We start from the raw sequence: 23,338 nt of genomic DNA, 5'->3' as shown, positions 1-23,338 counted from the left end.
GTGGTGGATGCCCCATCCCTAGAAACATTCAAGGTCAGGCTGGACGGGGCTCTGAGCAACCTGATCTAGTTGAAGATGTCCCTGCTCGTTGCAGGAGGGTTGGACTAGATGGCCTTTAGAGGTCCCTTCCAACCCAAACTATTCTATGATTCTATGATCTGTTTAAATTAGTTTTGTTAGGAAATGGCAAAAGTAGTTCTGAGCTTTCTTGAGCTGCCTCTCTGCTGACAAAGGAGAAGCATAGCCAAGGAATAGATGAGAGGAATGACAAATACTATTTGGCTTTCTAGTTTTGCTTTCCAGTTTGCATGAATGTTAGGAGGAAGCTTCTAAATAACTGACTAAAAATACACCTGGCTTAGTACATTTAACGTAGCCTTAAATTTTACATGCTTTACAAACCGTGCACTTAACATTTGTTGCATGATCCAGGTTCATAAGGGCTTTCGATTTACCTGCACTATGAACTTTTAGTGAGCTCTCCTTTCAGAAATGGAGATGCTTTACGTCTGGGGATGGCTGGGTCACATGTGTGTGAAATACAGTAATGTCCAAGCCAGTGGTTTAAAACTGCAGCACTGTCACAGTTCTGAAAAAAATAAACAACTGTCAAACAAATTATACATTTTGGTACAGAAGAACTGTTTATGCCTCTTGGTAATGGAATAATGTGTCACAAACTTTATTTAGCTGTTGCAGTGTTTTGCAGTGCCAGTTTCATCTGACTTGTAGCACTTGCTGAAGCAAGCTGACTGCATGAAATAGTTGTCTGTACACATCTCATAAACCCCTTGTGGGTTTGGGCGACTGTTCTCTCACATAGCAGCTTTTGAAGGGCTGGTTGTCGTGTGCTTGGCTTTTAATTCCAGTGGCATATAGGAGGAGAGAAACAGGAGGAGATAAGGGAGGAACAGGTTTTATAGCCTAGAACCGATGAGGTCTGTGAAGAAGCATCACATCCAGCGGAGGGATTAATAGGCATCCTTAGCAGTAGCACTCGTATGTCTGCTGTGTCTATTAATCTTGTGAAATGACCTAGATGGTTGGACCAACTGCAGGCTCGATGCACTTTCTGACAGCATAAAACTGGCTTGTAATAAATATGCTAAGGAAGCAGCAGGAATAATGGAACCTATTTGGGAACTGACATGCCATTGGGTTTTCATAAATCCCTGGCAAATGAATATTCATAAACCAGGCTATTAAAATTTTAAGAGAACCTTGAGGGGGTGATGATGTCAGACTCCAGAGTTAATTATAGAGATGGTAAAATTCTTGGCTAACTAGGCTGAACATGCTCTCACAATAGTTTTTACACAATACGACAATCAGAGGGAGCCAGTGTTGGATGTAGATTCTGAATCTCTTAATATATTCCCTGAACTGAAAGTCTACCAGTGTAAAGAGGAAGTGTTTACTTCCAGCTACTGTGGAAATAAATGAGCTTCAAGTAGTTGAGTTGCTGATCATTTCTTTTGTGCTTATTTTTGTTACTGAATTGGTCACAATTTCTGGCTTGCTTGCTTGCCATAAAGTGCCCTGCTGGGCTGGGAAGCATGTGGTGGCTCTCTTGAAAACTGCCAGTTGTTAAACGCAATCTGTAGCGTTCACTAGACTCATTACTGGGGATACTAAGACTACAGTAACTTACTCAAGGTAGCTATCAGTTTTAAGGATTGTTGCTTTCTTTTAAGAGACTGTATTCCTCTCAAAAGAGTTATGAAAAACATCTGATTTCTGTTTTGTAGGATAGCAGTATTTTATAATGCTTTCAGAATTGGTGAGGGGTTGGAGAGAGCTACAGAGGTCGCAGTTCTAGTCCCACTGGGCGGAAACGAATTGAAAAATCTCTAACTTTTGGTGGTGGTCGGTGTACTTTTATTTTTCCTATTGCATTTTTTTCCACAGTATTGATTGAAACTTTGAAATAAATGCCAAAGCAAATCCTTCATATGTGTCATTGTAGTGGTATGATGGGCAAAAACTCTGAACAGGATTCTAGCTACCCTGGAATCGGGGTAAAGACCTAAATTTTAGGACCTTACCAAAATTAATGTTACTGTTCCACTTCAAATAATACATACTTCCTTTCTTAAATAGAAAGGGTGAAAAGGAAGAACATGTTACTGTGTTTCTTGAATCAAGATCCGTAACACAGGACCCTTTTAATAGTGCAGCCCATAGGAGGAAGAGGAACAAAATAATACTTGGAATTTCTTTTAAATGTGGTGTAAAGTTAAAATCTAAATCACACCAAACTAGTAATTTGTTTTGGTCAAGGAACTAGAACAGCTCATCACCCCCTTTCTTTTACCAGAGCAAGGAACAGTAAACACTGTAAACATAGATGAAGAAGTTCTTAAATCCCAGCAAAAGCCTGAAAACAACTGTGAATCTCAAAACATGCTAAATAGGATTCTGAAGGTTTGGGAGGATTTAGAAAATTGTTCCAACTTGTTTTGAAATTGAAATCTTTCTTTTTAAGACACAACTCTTCAGCAGTCATGAATCTAAACGAGAAGCTATGTGGCCGTAAAAATGCAAAAAGTCTTAAATTTTGAAATATACTTTATCAGAAATAATGCTCCCAAGAGCTCTCACCAGCTGGGGGAGTGCAACAGGAAATCGCTAATGTCTAGTGAGATGTGCTGCAATTTTGAGAGAAAGAAAATCAGTTAACCTCAGCTTTCAGCAGCCCTTGTTGTAGGGTGACTAAAGAGGCACTGTCTGCTTTTGGGTGTAAAACACAGGCTGCCTTTTTGACAGAGGCCTTCGGAGTCCTCTGAGAGGAAAACACCACTTTATCACTTACCTAATCTTGCAGTTTGCGTAATTAAGTAAGCATGAATTCTTCCACACTTATTGCTCAGTCTTGAGTCCTTTTACTACAAAGGGACTAGTGCCACAGAAACTGTCTTTCCCCCACCCGCCTCTTCCTGCTTTAAGCTTACCAAAGATGCTTTAACTGTGTGGCCTCTCTACATGAGATCAGGCAGGAAAAATAAATATATACATTTGCAAAATGTGTTTCGTGATGGAAAACAAAGTTCAAGACTGTTTTGGATGAGAGCCTTTTGAATGTAACTTGCAGGCAGACAAAGTTGTGTTGATTGAATCTGTGCAGGAGACAGCAAGGCTACTTGCCATGGAGGAAGAACTGAGCAGATGCCAAACCTTCATCACAAGTCTGTCCTCTGGGAAGAAAAGCCTTGTTTGTTTGAAATCCAGGCTTTTCCTTAGCAAATTAAGGTTTTTTTAGTAGGTATTTCCCCTTCTTTCTCCCATAACTGCCTCATTGTTATGTTGCTGTTGTACTTCGTTTTCTTGTCTGAATTGTTCAGACTTTCTAGACAGGGAACCTGCATTTTCATGCAGATGCAGACCATGTCTGGTTCAAGAGATTCTTTGGGTTCTCTCCCAAGGTGAGCAGTATCCACAGGCCTAAGGACTGGTATAATCAAATCAACCATCCATCAAAGGATGGATGCAAATGGTTTCTGTCATCACAGCCAGGTGTTTCTGTGAACACTGTGGTCTAGAAAGGTTGAAAGTGAGAGACTGGCTTGGTGGTGATGGTCCACCCAGCACCAGTGCTAGGCATCTGCAACAAAGTGGACATTTTTTCCTCAGCTCGACAGCACTGAAGCCAGTGCTCCAGGAGGACTGTAGGGGATAATCCAAGCTAAAGATTGTGCAGAATGTGAACTTTAACTTCTGGAATAAAAGTTCTTTTTTTGAGGAAGATGAAAGTACCTTTAAGTAGATACCTCCTCTTTCTGTTTTGCTTTAATGCCTTTTTGTATAGTTCCTGTGTCTGACCTTGGCAATATCTGAGAGGAAGAAGATGGGGAAGAAAACCTGAATGGAACTTGATCAAGTCTTTTTTCCAAAAGAAAAAAAGGAGAATGAAAAATTGCTGAAGATAAGGTAACTTTCCTAGCTGAGAGCATTTCTTGGTGTGAGAGAAAGCAGGGTGTGGAGAAAGGAAATGCAAACAGATCCTGGTGTTTCACTTGAGGTCAGGTTGTAACTTAAAATTCCTGGGGTCTCCTCTTCTCACTTGGTCTCCTCTACCGCTAATGTTCCTGAGACTTCTGGGAGATAGGCTGGCCTCAAGTGTTAGTTCCGTTTATTTTTGTCAAAGTGGGCTGGTCAGCAGCTGTGTAAAAATAGTGTCTCCTCCCTGTCTGTGGGAAGAAGGGGATGTGGTCTCAAGGAGCCATCTTGCAGGTATTGCAGTGAACAGACGAGCACTAACGCCAATGTGTGAGCTGCATCTTATTCCTGCATTTTGGTATATTGATGGTGCCCAATGTCAAGCTTTATGTCCAGTCACTTGTCAGCACTTCAGTTAGCTCCCTGTCCTCATCTCATTCATAACCAGTGCTGCCTGTGCGTTTCATATGACTGTGCCCTCTTATCTGGAGCCAGTCCTTGCTCTCACGAGCAAATACGCTGCAATCCTGAAGATAGCACTGTGATACAGGCAGTAAGTGTCCTAAAAAGTATAGTTGTGTGCAGGATTTATATGGAGCTCTGGTCTCTGCCTAAAAGCAGATACTAGAATTCTCTTCTTCCCTTTCATGATTAATAAGCAATTACAAAGGTGGGGGGTTTTGTTTGTTGGCTTTTTCAGACCGTAAACTCCGCATTTGTTTTTTGTACAGGGACAGTTAGAGGAGCATATAGCTGTATTGATTGTGCAGAGCTGCCAGTCATTTTGCCAAGTTGTTGTTAGTTTGCATGTGGCCATGCAGCATTTATGAAAAAGCCCTGCCCTACCCGCTCCTGCATTGTTTCCAAATAAAGGCATGTCTGAAAGGTTGGCTTTTTCAGACCGTAAACTCCGCATTTGTTTTTTGTACAGGGACAGTTAGAGGAGCATATAGCTGTATTGATTGTGCAGAGCTGCCAGTCATTTTGCCAAGTTGTTGTTAGTTTGCATGTGGCCATGCAGCATTTATGAAAAAGCCCTGCCCTACCCGCTCCTGCATTGTTTCCAAATAAAGGCATGTCTGAAAGGGGAGTTAAGCCTCCAACTGCTGGACCTTAAAAAAAAAAAAAAAAAAAAAAAAGACCTTTTATCCATGGATTGAAAAGAGGTGATTTATCTGCAACACACCACTCCTTACCCACCCACCCCCTTCCCTTTCTTAAATTAAGTGAAAAAGTTGCTTTTAAATTTAAATCATGCAAACTGGTTGTTATACACTCATGCTCTGTAGCAGACAGTTTAGGAACCTAACCATCAGCCCTGGAGTCACCTCAAACTTATTAAAATGTCCAATCGATATATATTTTTTACACTTAGAGGAGTTTAAACAGAAAATGCTCATGTTCCTGGAAGGTATTTAATAAGTGAGTCTTTCCTTGCATATAAACTCTCATCTGTGTGATGAGTGGAGAAGCCGAACGGCTACCTTTTATAATGCAAGGTAGTAGTTTGAGTGACTTTGTTTTTTATTATTTCTTAAGTAAGAAGTACTATTTATCAGGGTTTAATACAAGTTTGAAGCGACATGATGGTGTTTTGCTTTATGATCTAAGGACATAGCTAACATGAGGTTGTTTGGAAGAGGTAATTTATTAGACCAGCTGGTATGGGGGGAAAAAATGAGACAAGCTTGCAGGCACACCAGCACTTCATCAGGTCTGAAATAGAAGCAGCAGGCTTCAAGGTTAAACAGAAGTTACAAAAAACTACTCAGTTTAATCAGACATGCGTTGAACTGTCAAAGAAGAGCTTGCTGGTATGATATTCCTTCAGTGGAGAGGGGAGGGTGAGAAGATAATTGTTTTACTGGAGAAAGAAATAAGGAGATTACAGCCTGTTAAACAGGGGGAGGCTATAAAACCAGTACCTGGTGGACCCGTGACTGTTGTGGGTATCTAGGGGAATTAGGAGATTTTAGTTCTTTGTCTTCTATTTGGAAGGCTTTATTTTTGTAGGGTTTTTTGAGAATCCAGATTGCAGGATCAGTCATTTGTAGACAAATAGAGTTGGGTTTATCTAAAGGAACTTCATCAGGCAAATCTAGTTTCAGGCATTCTTTGTCAACTGGTTTCCACTTTTAGCCTACACTGCTAACTTAAGAAGTTGCCTAGTAGTCAGTTCGTAGTTGTAAAGATAATGGCAGAAAGGAAAAAAAAAACCTCTGTTGTTTATTCTTTTTTTTAAAAAAGCATGAAGTATTTACTTCCAAAATCAGATCAAATCTATTCTAACAAGAAGCCCTGAATGCTAGTGGGTTTTTTAATCTATTATTTTCCTCAAGCAGAAACAAAATTCAGAGTTGAAATATTAAAAAAACAATTTCAAGGCTTTGCAGAAAGACAGATGCTTTACTTGTGCTGCTAACAGAGTTGGCAGTGTGCTGTTTTTAAGCTTTGAATTAGGATGTTTTATCAACGTGGTTTCAATACACATCTGAAGATGCACTGTCAATGCATATTGGACTATACGCTGTGGAGAGCAGAGGAAAACTATTCAGTGCTCTCTTTCTAAAGCTTTTCATTATTTTTCTATAGTGCTGTATCCTAAAGTGATTAATATAGTTAAAGCAATGTCAGATTAAACATGTTAAAGTAGAAGTCATTATCTTCTAACTTGCTCATCTGACTTCTTGGTTCTTCTTAATGGGCTGTCTGTACAAATGCCCTCTTAAGTTAACCTCTGTATATATTAGCAGTTGCTTTTAAAGTTATGGTATCTGGCTTTATCATGCAAAACTGACTTTCAATATCAATTATAATGCTCAAGATGATTGATGCTGTTTGAGTGATGTCAGGAGTCCCGGGAACCAGCCTGTTCTTTTTTTCTGAGTCCCACTGCTGTATGTTATGAGGGCAGAGCTGTTTACTCAGCTGTGTCCTGTTAGTACCACAGGGGCTGGATAGGTAACCCTTGCATTTAACCCAAGTTCTGGGTAGGTGGAGGAGGTCAGAAAAGCTGAATCTAATTTAGATAAATTACTTACCAGGAAAGGGGTGTAGCTCTGCTAGCATTTGTCTTTCTCTGCCAGAAGACAGCTTCCTCCAACCTGCTGAACCAACAATTTGAAAAAAGTTGTCATGTATTGGGAGCAGTTTAACAGCAAGTAGGATATATTGAGGGAGAGACTGCAGCATCTTCTATGATCCTTGATGATGTAGGATATGGTATATCTGTGTCTTGGCTTCCTTGAAGGCAGTTTTACAGAAACTTTCAAAGATTAAGGTATGTCACATGGCTAGCATTGGAGCCAAGGTTTTTGTGTTTTGGTCTCAAATTTTGTCAAGAAATTACCTGTGACTAGTTGTGAATGCCCTCCACCACTACCACTTTAGTAGTAGTGCCACTGTTTTAGTAACGTGTCCTATGGGTCTTGGGAGACTTCCTGAAAACCTAAGCTGGACACCAAGTCCCCCTAAGACTCGTCTTGAGGCATTAGATGGCTTGAGTATGGCCTCTGTGTAGCAAGTTCACAGGGAACCTAATATTAGAAGGTAAAACTAATATATTGTTTTAATATTTGACCAAAAAAGAGTAGCAGCATTAGGCATTCAAATAATTTCTGATGTGGAACAAGTTACAGAAAAACTGTAATCTAACTGGAGCTTAATGGATGCAGTAGCTCAGTTCTAACAGATACGGGATTTGTTTGTATGTTAGCTGCGCATTGTATAAGTAGCATTTTTTTATGGCAAAGGTAGCCAGCATGCTTTATAAAGTTGGAATAAGAGTATTTGTAGGACCCCATCCTGATGCATTAATGCTACCAGTACTTGGCAAGAGAGAGAATAAACTGGCAAAACACTTGATGGGTTTAAAAATGGGGAGGGGAAAAAAGGTATTTGTAGCAATTCCAGTAGAAGGAGATGGGTATACTATATATTATTCTGACGTAATGGGACCCAAAATCTGTTCTGAGTTCTTCTTACCATCTTATTTGCCAAACCCTATCTCTTAGTAAGGGTAACTGAACGGAGTCAAGTCCTGCTGCAGTCTCTAAACTTTAAAACTGAAGTATCCTGTATGGAGCGCACACTTGTTTATTTAGGTAAGGAGATAGAATTAAAATGTAAGTTTTATTTTTCTGGTGGGGGATAAACTTATTACAGTATTTTAACAATGTGTTAAATGTTGTGTAAAAGGATGTTCCTTTTAAGATAGTTGCCACAAAGTAGTGAACATGGAACACCCTCGGTGGCATGCTTCACCCATTAGGAAAAAAAGCACCACAACTAACAGTTTATCACTAACACAGAGAAACAACTGCTTGACTTTTTAAGTGAAACAAGGCAGTGGTCTACACTGATGTAGATTTCTAGCATTCCTGATGCTGATTCACCTTGGCATCCCTTAGTCTCCTCCTTTCTCTTCCCTGCCTTTCTATGTTTGGAAGTCATTTTTCAAGGTTACTTACCAAGCTGCCTGCCTTCTGCTTCTCTTTGCTTCCCAATTACAGGACAAAAAGATAGGATAGGTGAATAAGACTCTTTCAATCAAGAGTTGTGTGTTTATTCTAACAGAAAATTTTCTTACAGTCAATAGATGAAAAAAAGTCTTTAAAAAAAAAATCCCAACCAACCAAACATTTTTCCTGTGAACTCTTTGTAAAATCCACTTTCTATGCAGATGGTTTTTACACACCCTCAGACCCTTGAAATATCAGAAACTGGATGCTCTCACACTGTTCCTCATAACGACTTGCAAGACATACAGATAATTCTTGGCAAACAAAAAGCTCCCCAAAAAGCAACTAGTTGAGAACTTACATATGCCAAACTGTTTAATAGAATACTTTCACACACACATACCCTTGAGGGAAGAAAGTGAGAATTTGACTATAAAAATGAAATTATGCTTTCCAAGTGAAATCCCTATATACTGTCCTCTCTAGGAGCAATCCTCTAGTTTTGTTCAGCCTTCATTAAATAGCATTCTAGTGCTCCGGATCTCTTTGGATAGGATTTTGTTATTTTACTGCATATTGTGAGCTAATGCAACTCCTGGCCTTGCTCCAGCCTGTGCTGTCTTGACATCTAGACTTTGGGTATAAGCTGCTGATTATGGTTTCAAACTTCCCAGGAAGCAAAAATAAAGAGCTGAATAAAATGCTGCAGCTTTTCACAGTGATCTCATGCATGGCCACATGCTGTCAGGATGTTTAAGTTTCTTGTACTGAATTTTAACGCAGGCATACTTTCCATGGGAGTTTAAAATACTGCTGTAGTTTGACTTAAAGCCATTGGCAAGCAATACACTTACAAGATAGTCTAAATGTCTTGAATTGTAGCCTTGACTGAGCTTTTTTCTGTTTACTTGACTATTTAAGAACTTGATTTTTTAGTCAAAGCAAGATATGTGTATGCTGAAGTGCAATACAAATTGTTAAATCATTTAGAGAAGCTGCTGGATTACCTAGCTCTTCTACTGCTTTATTTAATTCAGTTTTTCCATTAGCACTTGTAAAAATCAGGCCAGGTGTAGAAAGGCAGTGGGGAAAACAAGCGTCTTGCTTGGACTTCAGAATCCTTTGTTTGGAGTGTTGATACATAACTTAATAGTAAATGTGCTAGTAGTGCTGGTGTGCCAAAATAAAGTTCCCAAATGGCTCCCTGAAGCTCCCTGCTGTAGGAAGAAGGACTATTTTCATGCCATAAGAATACCTTTCTGCAGACTCTGTGAGCAGGGCACTGTGCTGACAATAAACTTGGTGCATTCAGTGAATTTCTTGTGTACCTGTCCTGTACATGCTCTGATAAGGTGCTGAAGCTCATGTACCACTGCAGTTTATTGCTTGGATCACAAACTGTGGGTCCAGCCTTAGTTGTGGCTGTGGGGCCTGTGAGGATGATGGGGCATTTTAACAATGAAGCTTCTCAGGGTCCATGCACCCCAAAATTCCCCAAGGCTTGCAACATCTCATTGCTCCTGAGAACTGCAAGGTCCTTGATTTGGAGAGAGTGTGGTGTGGGTGGTGAAGAGAAGTCTTGCTGCAGAACTTGCCCCGTTTCCCATACTGAGCTCTGTCTTCCTGCAGTCACTGAACACGTTGTTGCTGCCTTATCTGAGCTAGCTGAACATTTAGCTCAGCACTAGACTGCGCTCACATGTGACGGGCCCCTAGTGACTGAGGGTTTTGTAGCATCACCTGGCACGGGGCTGTGTCCCACTATGTCCTGCTGGCGAAGAAGCATTTCGATGTGATTTTGATGATAATGCACTATTCCTCAGCAGTGGTTTTGCCTCACTTTTAGACAAATACTACTGTAGGTATATTTTCAAAACTTGGGTTGTAAGGCCTGCCTTGCAAGGACCTAGTCCAGCACCCTTTCTGTAACTGGTTGTTAGTGTATTACTATAATAACCAATGACATCAAGACATTTAGGGAGTCCTTCATTCTTTCCAACTGTAATTTGTTCAAGCTGCTTCTCTTCTCTCTTTCAAGGGATGTCTCTGCTTTTTCCATTACATGCGCTCAGTGCCTCTCTTCAAACAGTACAGCATTCCTTTGATGCTATCCATGGGACAAACAAGTTGACTGATGAAGGGAATCTACCTGCAAAAGAAAAGTGTCCAAGACTATCAGCATGCTTACACTATCACCTTCTGGTTGTTGGCCTGCGCCATAGTGTGCTGCTGAAGTTAAGCTTTGCGTGCTCCACATTGGTTCAGCTCTCACAAATGCACATCCTTAGTTTCCTGTGTGCAGATCTCTCCTAGTAAAGGGGAGAGTAAGTATCAAGTCTGCTAGATTGGACAGCCCTTTACTGAAACCTCCTGGAGAAGGAAGACAAAACCCTGCTCAAGAAGGTGGCCTGGTTTGGGGAGGGGGTGGAGTGGAGTGGGTAGAGAGAGCCGCTGGGGTGGGACTGAGTCTCTAATGGGAGAGTCTGCAGTGGGAGCTGGAGAAGAGCCAGGGGAGAAGTGGAAGTAGATTTGGAAATGCTGAAGAATACAGGTGCGGTGGGATTACCCATAGGATGGAGTGCAGGAGGAAGGTGGAGGTATGCAGAAGGCAGCAGAAATAAAATCAGAGGGGAGGGATTGGCAAGGATGAGAGCTAGGAGACTAAAAGGAGTAGAGCTGGGAATGGCAGTTATAGTCTCAGGAAGATGCCCGAACTTTGGGGCAAGTACAGCTGAGCTCCTCCCATGTGGCAGTAAAAGCTGTGGTGTGGCAGAGCGCTCCTTCCCAGCCATCACATAGGCATCAAAGTTTCACCAGCCTTGGGGGCTGTCCTCTGTATGTTCCAGAGGTGGTTCAGGGAGGCTGGACTATAACAAACCTCTCGGCTCCTCAAGCAACTGCTCTTGTTCTTTCATTTGTAGGCTGTTTTCTCTGCTCACTACATTTCATTTGAACAAAGTCACAATGTTTTGCTTTTGAGCTTGAACTGACCATCTGTACACCAGGGGAAGAACACCTCCCCGTTACCGCACTGAAACCCCATCTGTCTTCCCAGTGAATGTGTGCCTGCAGCACATAATTGTTGATTACGTGGTAGATGTGTCTCCTCTCGTGTGACTGAGGACTGGGGTGGCAGTTGACTCTTGTAAGGTCACTGGAGGAAGTGGCCTGTTTGGGGGAGTGTGTGCGGAAAAAATTCTTCAGCCTTGATTTAAAGTAGAGGTCTTATGTGAGCCATTACTCTGTTCTTTCAGCGTCACCTAGGATACGCATAGATTTTGCTGAAATTACTGTTCTACCCTGTTCTTGAAGAATTCAGTGAGAACTTTACTCTCTAGCTCTGCACCAGTCAGGTATAACCGAGTATGATAACTGTGCTTTGTCCTGAGCAACAAAAAAGCCATGCTTCTTTGTGAGGGTGCCTTCTCTACCATTTAGGTGTCCTTTTGCATTTAAGATATTTAGAATACAGATTAAAAAATGTTAATTCTTTTTTATTTTTTTTCCCACCTTTAGCACAGTGGAGGAGATACTGCTGTATTTCTAAACTGTCCCAAAAATTCCTTCCTGAAGCCTGACTTTTGGAATTCTTAATGTCTGTGAGCAAAGATGGAAAATGGGAGTGTTAGAATGGAGAAAAGTCAGCTGTTACTTTACCTCCCACTTAAAATTCAAACTGCAAAAGTGTAAAAGCATTTGAAAGCATTTGCTAGCATGCAGTTACCCAAACAGTCCTAAGTTAACTAGTGTCAAATAAGCAGTTACCTGTGAGGGTGTCACAGTGTTTTTCCTGGATGTGCCTGAGTTTATTGAGATTCTCCTTTTTAACCAAAAGGAGAGATGGTGTTCCCCTGGTACTTTGAATTTGTCAGTATGTGTTCTGAGAGACTAGAAACGAATGGGTGAACCCATTTCCTCTAGCAAGTAGTGCAAACCCGATAGGTTTTCTCTCTTCCCAGCCTGGATGTCTGTGAAGTGTGACTGACTTCCATAGTTCAGGGCTATCCTGACTTCTTCCTAAAACTCTGTTAACAGGTCTAATGCACACGCACCAGTCTGTCTTATTCCTAGTGTGTTGTTTAGTTTCCTATAGCATTCATTATTGATATTAGGTAGTCATAAGAGCATACTGTGCTGCTGATCTAAGCAAATTGGACACAAAGTGAGTTAGCTTATTTTAGGACTACTTATGTGTAATCGTGCCTGACTGGCCCTTTTTTGAATGTTTGTGCCCCATTTCTTTGCATTAGTGAAGCATATATTGGGTGAGAATAGACTTTTAGCAGAAAATCAGCAGTTCTGAGCCAAGATCTGTGTGTGCATCTGGGCACAGCTTTAGCCTGAAATGATAAAGGCTAAGCTTACAGACTGTCAGCATGATTCCCAGCTGCATTTTTTAACATGCGCTATTTAAAGAGTGAGTTGGCCATATATGCTATCGCTTTTAATTATAATAGTGTGAACCCCGGGTTCATTGCAGGAACAGGACATAACTGTGACAGTTTGGTTTCTTTCAGTGGGGTGATAATCATGGTTTAGTTTTACTCCCTTGCGTTAGAGATTTTTCTAGCTGTGAGAATCATTTGGTAAATGTATCGTTTCATCTGGTAGTGCTAGGTAGGTATTTAAGCCTTACAGGGTGGTGCCGTTTTTCTAATACTAAGGAGCTGTGACACGGGGTTTACAAAATGCAAGAACTAAAAGTTTCCAGGGCAATGGGCAGGATCCTCAGTTTGTTCTCCAGTGCCCTCCTGTAGACCTGTGCTCTCTGTGCCCGTCCCTGCTGACTGGGCACAGTCTCTGCCAACCCTCCAGCAGCACGCTTGCTGGGGATGCTCCATTCAAGGCAGGCAGCAAAATGCTTAGAAGATTGGATGCCGATTTTAGAAATATCAGGGTAGAAATAACATCTGAACTGTCCTGGTATTTTACTGTTCAGTGCCAGACATGAGGGGAATGAAGGACAGAAATGCACTGTCCGTATCGACCTGCAGGGAGAAAGCCACTCTGAATGGCCCCTTGGAGGGGGCTCACAGCAGCACTGCCGGAGGAGGTGACCTGTGCTGCTCTCCTCTGTCTGCCGACTCTAACCACAGACTGGTCTCGTGGCTTTCCTCGCAGACTCTGTGCTGGGAAAGACGATAGGATGGTGTCCAAATCTAGCATCTTGAAATTACCTTGGGACAGGTATAAAGGAAAAACTTTATATTTTATATATATATATATATTTATATATATGAAAAACTTCAAATTCTTGTCTGAATCACAAGAGAGGCAGCAAGCAGCAGAAGCAGGGTTTTTTTGCCAGATAGCTATTTTGGGGAGAGTAAATCATTACTTTTGAAGTCATCTGTCTGAATTGCAGTGAATCTCACCATAATTGATCAAGAGTGTTCAATAATTAAATAGTAGTGTTCAAATGAGTATCTGTATCTTGCTTTCATCTAGTTCACTTGGTTCTGGTGTTTGACAAGTACCTGTCTGCTGTCTTGGAGCTGTGAAGGTGGCTGTTGATGCCTGCACTGCTGGCCTACTTTCAAGAAATTCATGCAGCGAGAAACCTGATTATCTTTTAGTGGTCCTAAAATGTGCTCTGGTGAAAACTGTACCTGAACTCGCTGCAGTTTCACGCTGCCTGTGGTAAAACTGAAGTATGTCTCCCTCAGCTGTGGGCTGTCGGCTGAGCTTAACCTCTTGTGTAGGAGCAGCGAGAGCCCCTGACCAGCGCTGATCTGCCGAGATTCCCGTGGCTCTGCAAGCGCAGGGATGGCAGAGCAGTGCCACAGCTGTTGAGGAGGGCTGGCTGAGCCCCCTCTGCCTGCCGAAGGGGTAGGTAGGCTCCAGCTGCTGTTGTGCTGCCAGCTTGCAAGGTAAACACTGGGTGACCTATAAGCCAGCCAGTCAACTTGCACGTGGCCTTATTAGGCAAGCTGCGGCGGTGGTGTCTGGGGACGGAACATGCTGGATGGCGGTGGAGAGTGCGCAGCCCAGAACGGATCCAGCCCAGACCCCGGGAGATACGACCCAGTACCGCGGCGCTGACAGCGTGCTGCCAGGGAGCTGCTGCTGTCTGAGCACAGCTGTCAGAGACTGAACTCTGCTTGGCAAATATCAAGAATTATGCTAGAGATGGCTTTAAAAAAAATAAAATCCTTTTGTGTAAATGTTAATAACTGTAGTTCTCTTTCCTGACATATTTTTCATGTGCTTGGTTATAACCTTAAGACGCCAGTTCACGCTGTCATTCCATACACTGGAATGCTTTGTGGTGGCCTTTGCTAAGAAGTGTGTTTTCATTCCTTGTGCTGCCTGCTTTCAGAGACACCTGAACTAAGAGGAATGAAATTTTTTTTTTTTATGACTTCAGAACTTGTTTCTTCTCTTTTCTTATGCAGTTTTATGCCCTTTATTGGAAGACTGTTTGTTGCTGGCTAAAGCAATGATCCTGCTCCCAGGAGAAGGGGAATATTGGCACCCGCTGGCTGTGTGCAGACCAGGACTCGACTAGGTTGCTTCATACCCACCTCATATAAACTGACTTTCAGTCATGGAAGAAGCTTTTTTAAAAAAACAAAAAAAAGTCTGTGTGTTTTTCCTTTAGTAAAATACCCATAGATTTAGACAAGTACAGTACAGGCAAGGTGCTGTGTAACCTTTCTGGGCAGCTCTGGGAAAGCTCTTCAGATCTGACTTGTGATTAACTTGCTATTAGTGACTGGTACCCTCCTGAGCACCGGGCATGTGTTTGATTTTTGCAGGGGCCTTGGGAGTGTATGAGGGCAGTAAAGAGACAAGGCCATGGCTGCCATGAATTTAAACCTGCTCTCTAGAGAACAGGCTCCAGAACTGCAGCATTGCTGTGCTAACCAGATTTTCTTTCCTCATGAATTTTTGCTTAGCCATGCTGGATGCAAATTAAGCCTGGTACACGTGCTTTTTCATAGTGACAGTACTTGTAGTTGAGGTGTCCTACCTTGACTGTCAGCTCTTGAATAAAGCATATGCTTTTTCTTTATTTCTTTACTAAATATTTAATTTTCTGAGAAAGCATTGCAACATGCTATAAACAGGATAGGAGCTGGGGTCATGGATTTGTTGTCTGTAAGCTTGCTGTCTGCCTGAGGCTTGAAAATGACAGTTGTATTTCAGAGTAAGTATGCAGGGATATGATGTGGCCTGTGAAATGTCACATCACAGTGGTAAACAAAATTGATGTTTTCCTCAGATGACTATTGCGAAGAGCCAAAGAACTTTGTTATAAATTCTCCCTTGTGGTATGCGTGCCTCTCTCTGCTCCCTTATTGGGCTTTTACACACATGCAGAGATAACAGTGCAGAGGTGTTCAAGAGCAACCGGGAGAAAACTCAGTAGCGTGGCTGTGCTTTTCGTGTCGCTGAACTGCACGAGGCCACTTGCCACTCCAGGCAAGGAGACAGCCTTGTCCTGGTTGTATTGCACTCTGGCAGAAAGTTTTCTAGAGACTGAAGAGACTAGAAGTGTCAGAAGATGGGGAAATCTGTCCTAGAAACTCTGGCCACTTGTTTGGAGGACAGGAGTTCTGCAGACAGTCTCTCCCAACAGCAGTTTAAGCCCTCAGTCATTGCAGTGGCAAAGCTCTCATTCACTGCAGTAGTAAAGAAGCTGCTGCTTGTGTCATGACTTCAAGTGAAGGATGTCCACAGAGTCGTGGTTAACCCTGTGCCTTCACAATCTGAACTGCAGCTGCTTTATAGTGAGCCATGGTGTGAAATGCTCTCAGATACTGTTTTGTTAGGTAAAACCCCATGTCTCCTCAAAGTCCTTGGGCTGTTTAATCATTTAAATGCTATGTACTGCTGGGACAGAAGTTCCTGCCTTATCCCTCATTTCCAGCCATTTCTTCAGTCCATGCCTAACCCTGGCCCTGTGCACGCCTGACATCTTCTGTTACCGTTTCAGGCCCACAGACAAACAGGTCTAACTCAACTCGGGTAATGTGCCTCAGTGGTATATCTGATTACCACATGTGAGAGGGGTGTGTGGCCTTTGAACTTCCTTTAAGGAGCTAGTCTAGACTGATCCTACTCTTAAAGAGGAAAACCTTGAAGATCTTTAATTATGCTACAGTCTTGCCATACGGTTTTATGAACAATGGTATGAGATGTAGGAATGTCAGGGGACATTACCTTTGTGTTTCTTATTCTGAAAATGTGTTGCAAGATTGAAAGGTACCAAAATCTCCTCTTAGGAGATTTTTGAGTGCTAAAATTAATGACTTGAGATTTCTTCAAATCTGAAATAGTAATCTAGAGACTGAAAGGTTTTTTTAGAGTATGCGTGGAAAAATACCTGTTGTTCTCCCTTTTCCCGGAGCACATGAGTAAATACTCAGTACAAAAAGACCATGCATATTCTTTTAACACATCTGTCATCTTGTCCTAAAAAATTTAGTCCTCTTTATGACACTAATCAGTTTTTCTTTTTGCTCATGACCTTTGCACATGTTTTAAAGTACACCACATAGGCGACACAGTGCTGAAATTCATCTGAAGACTTGTCCAAAACATAATCACTAGCCAAAAAGCAGAAATCTTCTAGCTGGGATCATTATTCAAAAACTGTTGCACAGTGGAAGTAGGGGGGGAAAAAGCAAAGTGAAAAGGATTAAACTTGCTTCCTGCTGGAGGGATGATACCATGTCAGGAAACTTTATTCTAGTTTGAAAGTCTGTACAAATGGTCTCTATTTAGGAAATGAGAATATCACTTGCCCACGTACATGGGGTTTGGATTGAGAAGAGAAAACTGACTGGCATTGCCAACCCAGAATACAATACTGTGTTTGCAGGCTAGGATGCTTGAACATGACCTGTGACAATAACTTTCTGTTAAGTGATTGTGCTACTGAAGTAATCTTCTGTTAGATTTTTTGACCTGTCCTTTAGCTTTGGGCTAAATTATTTCTTGAACAGAAATTGCTGGAGAGTGGGAGGAAGGGGAAATAAGAAAAGGGAGGCTCTTCTAGTGCCTTGCCACTTACCTTTGGAAACATGTGCCTACATGCCAAAAACTGACAGGGTAGCTTGGGGTGGGCAAGTAGCCTGGAGCCTGGGTGGGGAGGTCAGATGGAGTGATGGAAGAGAGTGGTCTGGTTTAGCCCTCTCTTCTGACCTTTGTTCCTGCGATCATCCACAGCATCTCAGATCTTGGCACACCTCACTTTGACTTGCTATTCCAAGGGCACTCTCATTGTCCAGAAAAAGAGCAGTGGAATAAAATTCATGAGCTCCTTTAGACCTCTACCCATGAAGTGTGGATGAAAATATGATTTCATCATCTTGTTTATACAGATCATCTCCATTTTCCGTGCTGGTCAGACTCCTGTTTACCTAACTAGCATATTTGCTGCAAGTTTCTTTTCAGTCACTGTGGGTTTTTCTTTCCTCTGCATTCTTGATTTTATTTTTTTATTATTATTATTTTTAGGCTTTCTTCAAACAGCTGTCATGGGCTTCTTTGATTTTTGTTTTTATGATAACTGCAAGTCACAATAAAGTATCTGGTTTTCCTTATCACAGAGGAACACTTCTAAATATAATTCGTAAATGATCAAAATTCAGAAAGAAAAAAGACTTGATCTTGGTGGGACCTAATTCACAACTCTTCAGTGCTTTGGGGTTGGCAGCCCTGTAAGTTGGGAACAGTTTTGCAAGCCGTTTTAACTCCAGCTTTGATTACAGTGATTAGTTTTGCCAGACAAAAGGAAGATATTTTCCATCTCTTCCTGTGGGAAGCTTCAGAACAACATTTAGCTGCCAGCTGGTCTTCCATGAGCAGTCTCAGATTTGAAATGTATGCATGCTTAACCTCTAGCTCTTTGCCCAGATGACTGCAAACGTAACTTCCAGCTGGGCTGCCCCCCTTCCTAATGGCTGAACTGTTGTTCTCTCTTTGTTTGTTTATGTTGGAGGCTGCTAATGCTCAAGAATTAATGATGGCAGAGGAGGACAAGAACATTACTACCGATTTGTAACACAGCCTTGATGACATAGTTTGGCTGAACATACCTCTGTGTCCTGGAGACTGGATCTCTTTGAAGGACAAAATACTCTTCCTCCTTCCCTCATCAAGTGTTTGGAGATGGATTTCTTTTCTTCTGGGAAAGACTTGCTCTTAAACCTACTGTTTCCAAACAAGCAGCAAAAAGCTAAATCTAAGATTTCTTTTCTTTATACCATTGCTTGACCCTGCTGACTTACTGTTTTTACCAAGGTGTCTTCTCCACTGCCAAAGCTGGTTAAGGGACAGTACAGAGACCTGTCTTGCAATAGGTGATCCCTTTTTGATGGAAAGGAGGGAGGGAAATTGTCAGTTACCTATAGTTTTATCTTCCCAATGATCTGTGTGAAGTGCATAGCATTGGTGTAATACCCTAAGGCTCCAGCATCTCTTGGCGTTAAGAGTTTTAATATTGGAAGCAGTGTTGGCACATACCCCTCGTCTTGAAGTGAAGCTGAACAAACTCTGGGGTCATAGATTCTGCACAGTAGCACAGTTTCAGTATTAACAGCAGTGACATGAATTCATAGATACCATGCACAGAGCAATGACTGGTGATCACATTCCAACCTAACATGAAGAGAGCTTGAAGCCAAACTCTAGACTATGGGTGGCTTTTTTTGTGCAGACCTTGATACAGATGTTCCTTTTATTGGATATTTTACTTTCCTCTATAATAATTCTCTTTGGTCCCATGAAATGGCCCCTGTATTCATGACCTGCTAGCCATAAATAACAGGGAAAGGAGTCCTACTTGCACCAAAACCTGTCACAAGTATTCCTTCCCAGGTGGTAGCCAGAGCTATTGGAGAAGGCAGCTTCTTACTGTGTTCTGTGAGTAGAATTTGAACAGCATGAGCAAGACCCCATTTAAAATATACACATTTGTGAAAGGCACTCTAGAGTTTTTCTGTGTACTTTACCTTCTACATCTTGTTCAGCAGAAGGATGCTGAGGACAAAATTTTGGAGGTGATGTACAGCAGAGGAATGTGGGAGCCTGTCCCCTCCCTCCACAAATACAAACACACCTCTCCTTCTCTGTCATACGGGACATCACCAGACACGGGGATGACAATCGAGCTGAGTTCACCTCCTTTGTTAGCCAGAAGGGTTGATCCCTTTCCTGATCATAAGATCCTGTGCCTTTTTCTTTGTTCTGGCACCTCCTGAAAAGTATACCCAGCAAAAATAAAACGGAATGTTTACTACCAGTTTAGTCATCTGACTGGGTCGCTAGGGGAGCAGGACCTAGCAGAGGTCCCGCAGAGAGAAACAGGTAAGACTGTCTTTTTTGGCAGCTGTGAGCTACTGCATCAGCTCAGCTGTCACGACTAACTTCTCCTTCAACCTTGCTAAAGACTGCAGCCACGAGATTTATCAAATGACTGTTATTTATCTGCACTTTATGAGAAACAGTTCCCTTACTGTGTACCAGATGAGTTACAGGTGCTTAAAAATGCTCCAGGTAATAATACCTCTATTCACAAGATCAAGTAAGCAGCCTTCACACAAGCAGAGTTTGGAAAGAAGGGACCTTTTCAGAACTGGGTGTCTTTTTTATTGATATACCCACATAGATACTGGTCCAGAATGTCCCCGTTAGCTGTTGCCAGCAGTTGCTTTGTTATTTCTGCACTGTCTCGTTTTTGTGTTATAAGCACACCTGCACTTATGTCTAGGCTGTAAAGTGGATTTTCAGGTTAATGGCAAGTTTGGACCAGTGTCGACAGATTGCATTTTTTGTTACTGCTTTTGTATTTACTAGGCTCGAGTACATGTAGGCCTTCGCAGCTGGTCAAGAGAGCACAGCAGTGTTAGGTTTGTGTTCTGTGGGTAGTGCTGTGAAGTGGTTAGAATTAAACGCGAGAGCCAGTAAGGTTGCAGGCAAAGAAAAAAATGTGGTACATACCATCAAATATTTCTGAACAGAGGATATTACTTGGTGAGTCAGGCTTCAATGCCATGTTCCATATGTTGGGTCTCTTGTTCCAGGGTGCTCTGTACTGTTGAAAGATCAGCTAATAAAAGGTGCTTCGGTTAAGGTGACTACAACATTATTCATGTTTAAAAATAAATAAATGAATACAAATAGCAGGGGTATTAGACAAGATGGAGCGCATATTCTTCTATCCATTCTAAGAACTTGCTAGCATGAAAAGCAGTGTTTTTATGACCTGGACAGGCTAAACACAACTTCATGGTGACCCAACAGAAATTAGTAGGTTTTTGATAGATTATATTTTTCATTTGTGGTTAAGCAGTCTTTCACAGCATCATTGCTTATATTTTGCCTGTACATAGAGGTTCCCAGCATGGATCGGGGTCCTGTTGTACCAGGTATCATAAAAACAGGTAAGAAAAGTCAAGAACTTCAGTCTTGTGTTTCTAGGCTACCCCAGCCTTGTGGTGAGTTTTCTACTGATAGTAGTTGAAATCTTTTTGAAGGGAAGAAGCCTGTTGGAGGGAAGCTAGTAGGCACTTACTGCCTTTGGTTGGATGGAGTTAAGTGCATGGACCTGTTTCACTCACATATTTAATGCGCTCTCTCTCTCTCTGTGTGTGTGTGTGTTAGATGATCAGGTAGTTTAGTGTGGAAGACTGAGCCAGGGTTATTGCACCATTTTGAACAAATACTTCCAGACTTTCAAAATGAACTATAAAGGGTTCTGACTCTTCAATCCAAAATCCATCAAATCTGTTTAATAAAAAAATATGGTAGCTAGACAGTACTTTTGTGCAATTTTACACCTTCTGTCTCAAATTAAAATATTTGGAGTTGTGGTGTCTGTTCTTAATTCCCCACACCCACCAGTAATTTTGCTCATATGTTATCCATAAATCTTGTCTGTTTTAAACATTCCAACTAAATAGTTAGGCAAAACGTTTAGCATAATGATATGATTAACAAAGTCCATTTTTTTGGCAGCCTGGATGCTGTTTTTCTTAAGCAAGCATTGCAGTTTATCCTGATTAGAGATAGGAAGGAATTATTCCTCTTCTTGGAGATTTTTTCTTTTTTTTCTTTTTTTTTTTTTTTAATATGAGGATTTAGGGGTTCTGCATTCGTTTTGCAGGAATATAATGTGTGATTTGGCTGGATCTTTGAAGTGGTAATATTATAAATCTCCCAATCACCATTGCCCAATCTGTTTTAGCATTCATGTGCCTAATTTCTGTTTGTAATCTGATTACTGGCTTGAGCTGCTCCAGCTTGCAGCCTATTGCTATGCATTTACTGTACTCCCTGGGACGCGATAGCCTGACAGCTCCAGTCCTGTGCTATGAAAAATCTCTACACGATATTGCTAAGACAGGCCTAGGGCTGTGGCTGGTTGAGAATTAGCTGCTATTGTAGTTTCTCTTTGCTGAATCCTTTGTTTGTGCAACCATGTTCAGAAATCCTTGGATCTCCAGCTATTTGGGAAATGTTAAATACTCTGAGGAGCAAGGTAAGAATTCCAAGTAGATAGAAGAAAATGCAGTTCATTTGTGTGTGTTTAATCTCTCTCGTATATATGTATGCATGTGTAAATACTGTTTGACTGGATCTTCTGCAGCTACATTAGCTACTTTAGCAATCAGTATGCAGTTAGTCACCTAGGCTATTTCATTATTTCCTAAAGGACACTTTTGAAAGATCCGATTAGATGGATCTTTTAATTAGCTTAGCTTGCCACCGACTTAAGGCCTTTAAATATACTAAGTAATACTGGAAGGTTGCATCTACTTTTTTTTTTTTAATTCAGCATTTTTAATTTCCTATGTATTAAACTATGGATAGCGGTTTTATCTGGTAGTTTGTACCTAAAAGGGAGGGGGACTAGACTGAACAAATGGTTAAACTTGTGAGCAAGTTTGATTTACACTTCAGTAAATACGCTCTTAATTTTAAATACAAATATTTAAAATTGTTTGAATGTGGTTATGAGCATGTTTAGAATTCTTCAGTGAAAGAAGGAACAAAATGCTGTTGCAAAGATTTTCCTTCTGTGTATCAGGTACTGTGAGGGTGGGGTTTTTTTCTTTCAATTAACCATTGAATTAAGACTGTGTTAAATTGATATTTCTCTTGTGGGCATATTTATTTTATTTTGAAGCAGAGTTGTTTTACTTTTTCTCCTGTGTTTGTATAATTTTAAAAGACTTCCATATTGTAGTAAGTAAGTTTTATTGGATTTTAATCCTCCCACATGGGGGTTTAATTTGAACAGGAGGAAATACATAAAATATCAAAACAGTGTAACAGAATGTAATTGTCTGGATGGGTTTTCTGTGTTTGGGGGGGGGGGGAGGGAAGAGAGGCGCGTGCCCCCGTGAAATACAGCAAAGTTTTAAGATGTTTTTGAGGTGTTATAGATGTGGTATGTATGAATGTTACTAAATGTGTTTAATGGGTAGGAAGAGTCAGACCGGCTTGTGTGCCCCCTCTTAGCAGCCCTTCTCCCTCCCTTCTCCCAGCGAAGCAATGAAAGCTACTTTCGTCCCTTCTCATATACCCCTCTCCAGTTTTGGCTAGGGTAGGGAGAATTTCTCTGTGGTTTACTTGTGGTTTTCATGGTGGACAGCTGGTTTAGTGCCAGAAACTATAGGATGGGTTATATCCCGTTAGAATGGCTATAAATTTAACATATGCCTGGTTCTGATTAGTTAAGCTGATACTGAGCTGGGCTTTTTAAGTTACTGCATACTCTTCTCACAGTAATGTAAATCTGGCCTTTTTAAAGGATACTTATGGCATGGACTATTCTTTTTAATGTTGTAGTGTAAAATATAATGATTTATATACCATTCGTACTGTTTTTCTTATAATACTCTGTTTTGGTCTGACAAGATGTTTCTGTGTAATCTGTGTGCTTTATTCTCCATTTACTTGGAAAGAGAACATGAATGTTAACAAAACCA

At 41.3% G+C, this 23,338-nt stretch overlaps 1 protein-coding gene across 19 annotated transcripts in view; it reads left to right on the top strand.

Annotated features, from left to right (window-relative positions):
- Positions 1-23,338, top strand: part of SVIL (supervillin) — a 114,527-nt gene that overhangs the window by 18,515 nt on the left and 72,674 nt on the right. The window contains exon 1 of one of the 19 annotated variants that reach the window (XM_009275178.1): positions 14,835-14,904. The exons of 17 other annotated variants lie outside the window; for them this stretch is intronic. Coding sequence is in view for 1 of the 2 variants with exons in the window: in XM_009275164.2 (XP_009273439.1) it covers positions 21,825-21,885 (61 nt within the window). In the remaining variant the exon portion in view is untranslated. Of the gene's footprint in view, positions 1-14,834; positions 14,905-21,796; positions 21,886-23,338 lie in introns of those variants that run through there. One more of the 19 variants, XM_009275164.2, reaches the window with a different exon arrangement.

The sequence above is a fragment of the Aptenodytes forsteri genome, unplaced genomic scaffold, assembly GCF_000699145.1.
Source record: "Aptenodytes forsteri isolate BGI_AS27 unplaced genomic scaffold, ASM69914v1 Scaffold336, whole genome shotgun sequence".
NCBI classification, from domain to species: Eukaryota; Metazoa; Chordata; class Aves; order Sphenisciformes; family Spheniscidae; genus Aptenodytes; species Aptenodytes forsteri.
Note: the sequence above shows the minus strand (reverse complement) of the source record. Positions and strands in the feature narration are given on the sequence as shown.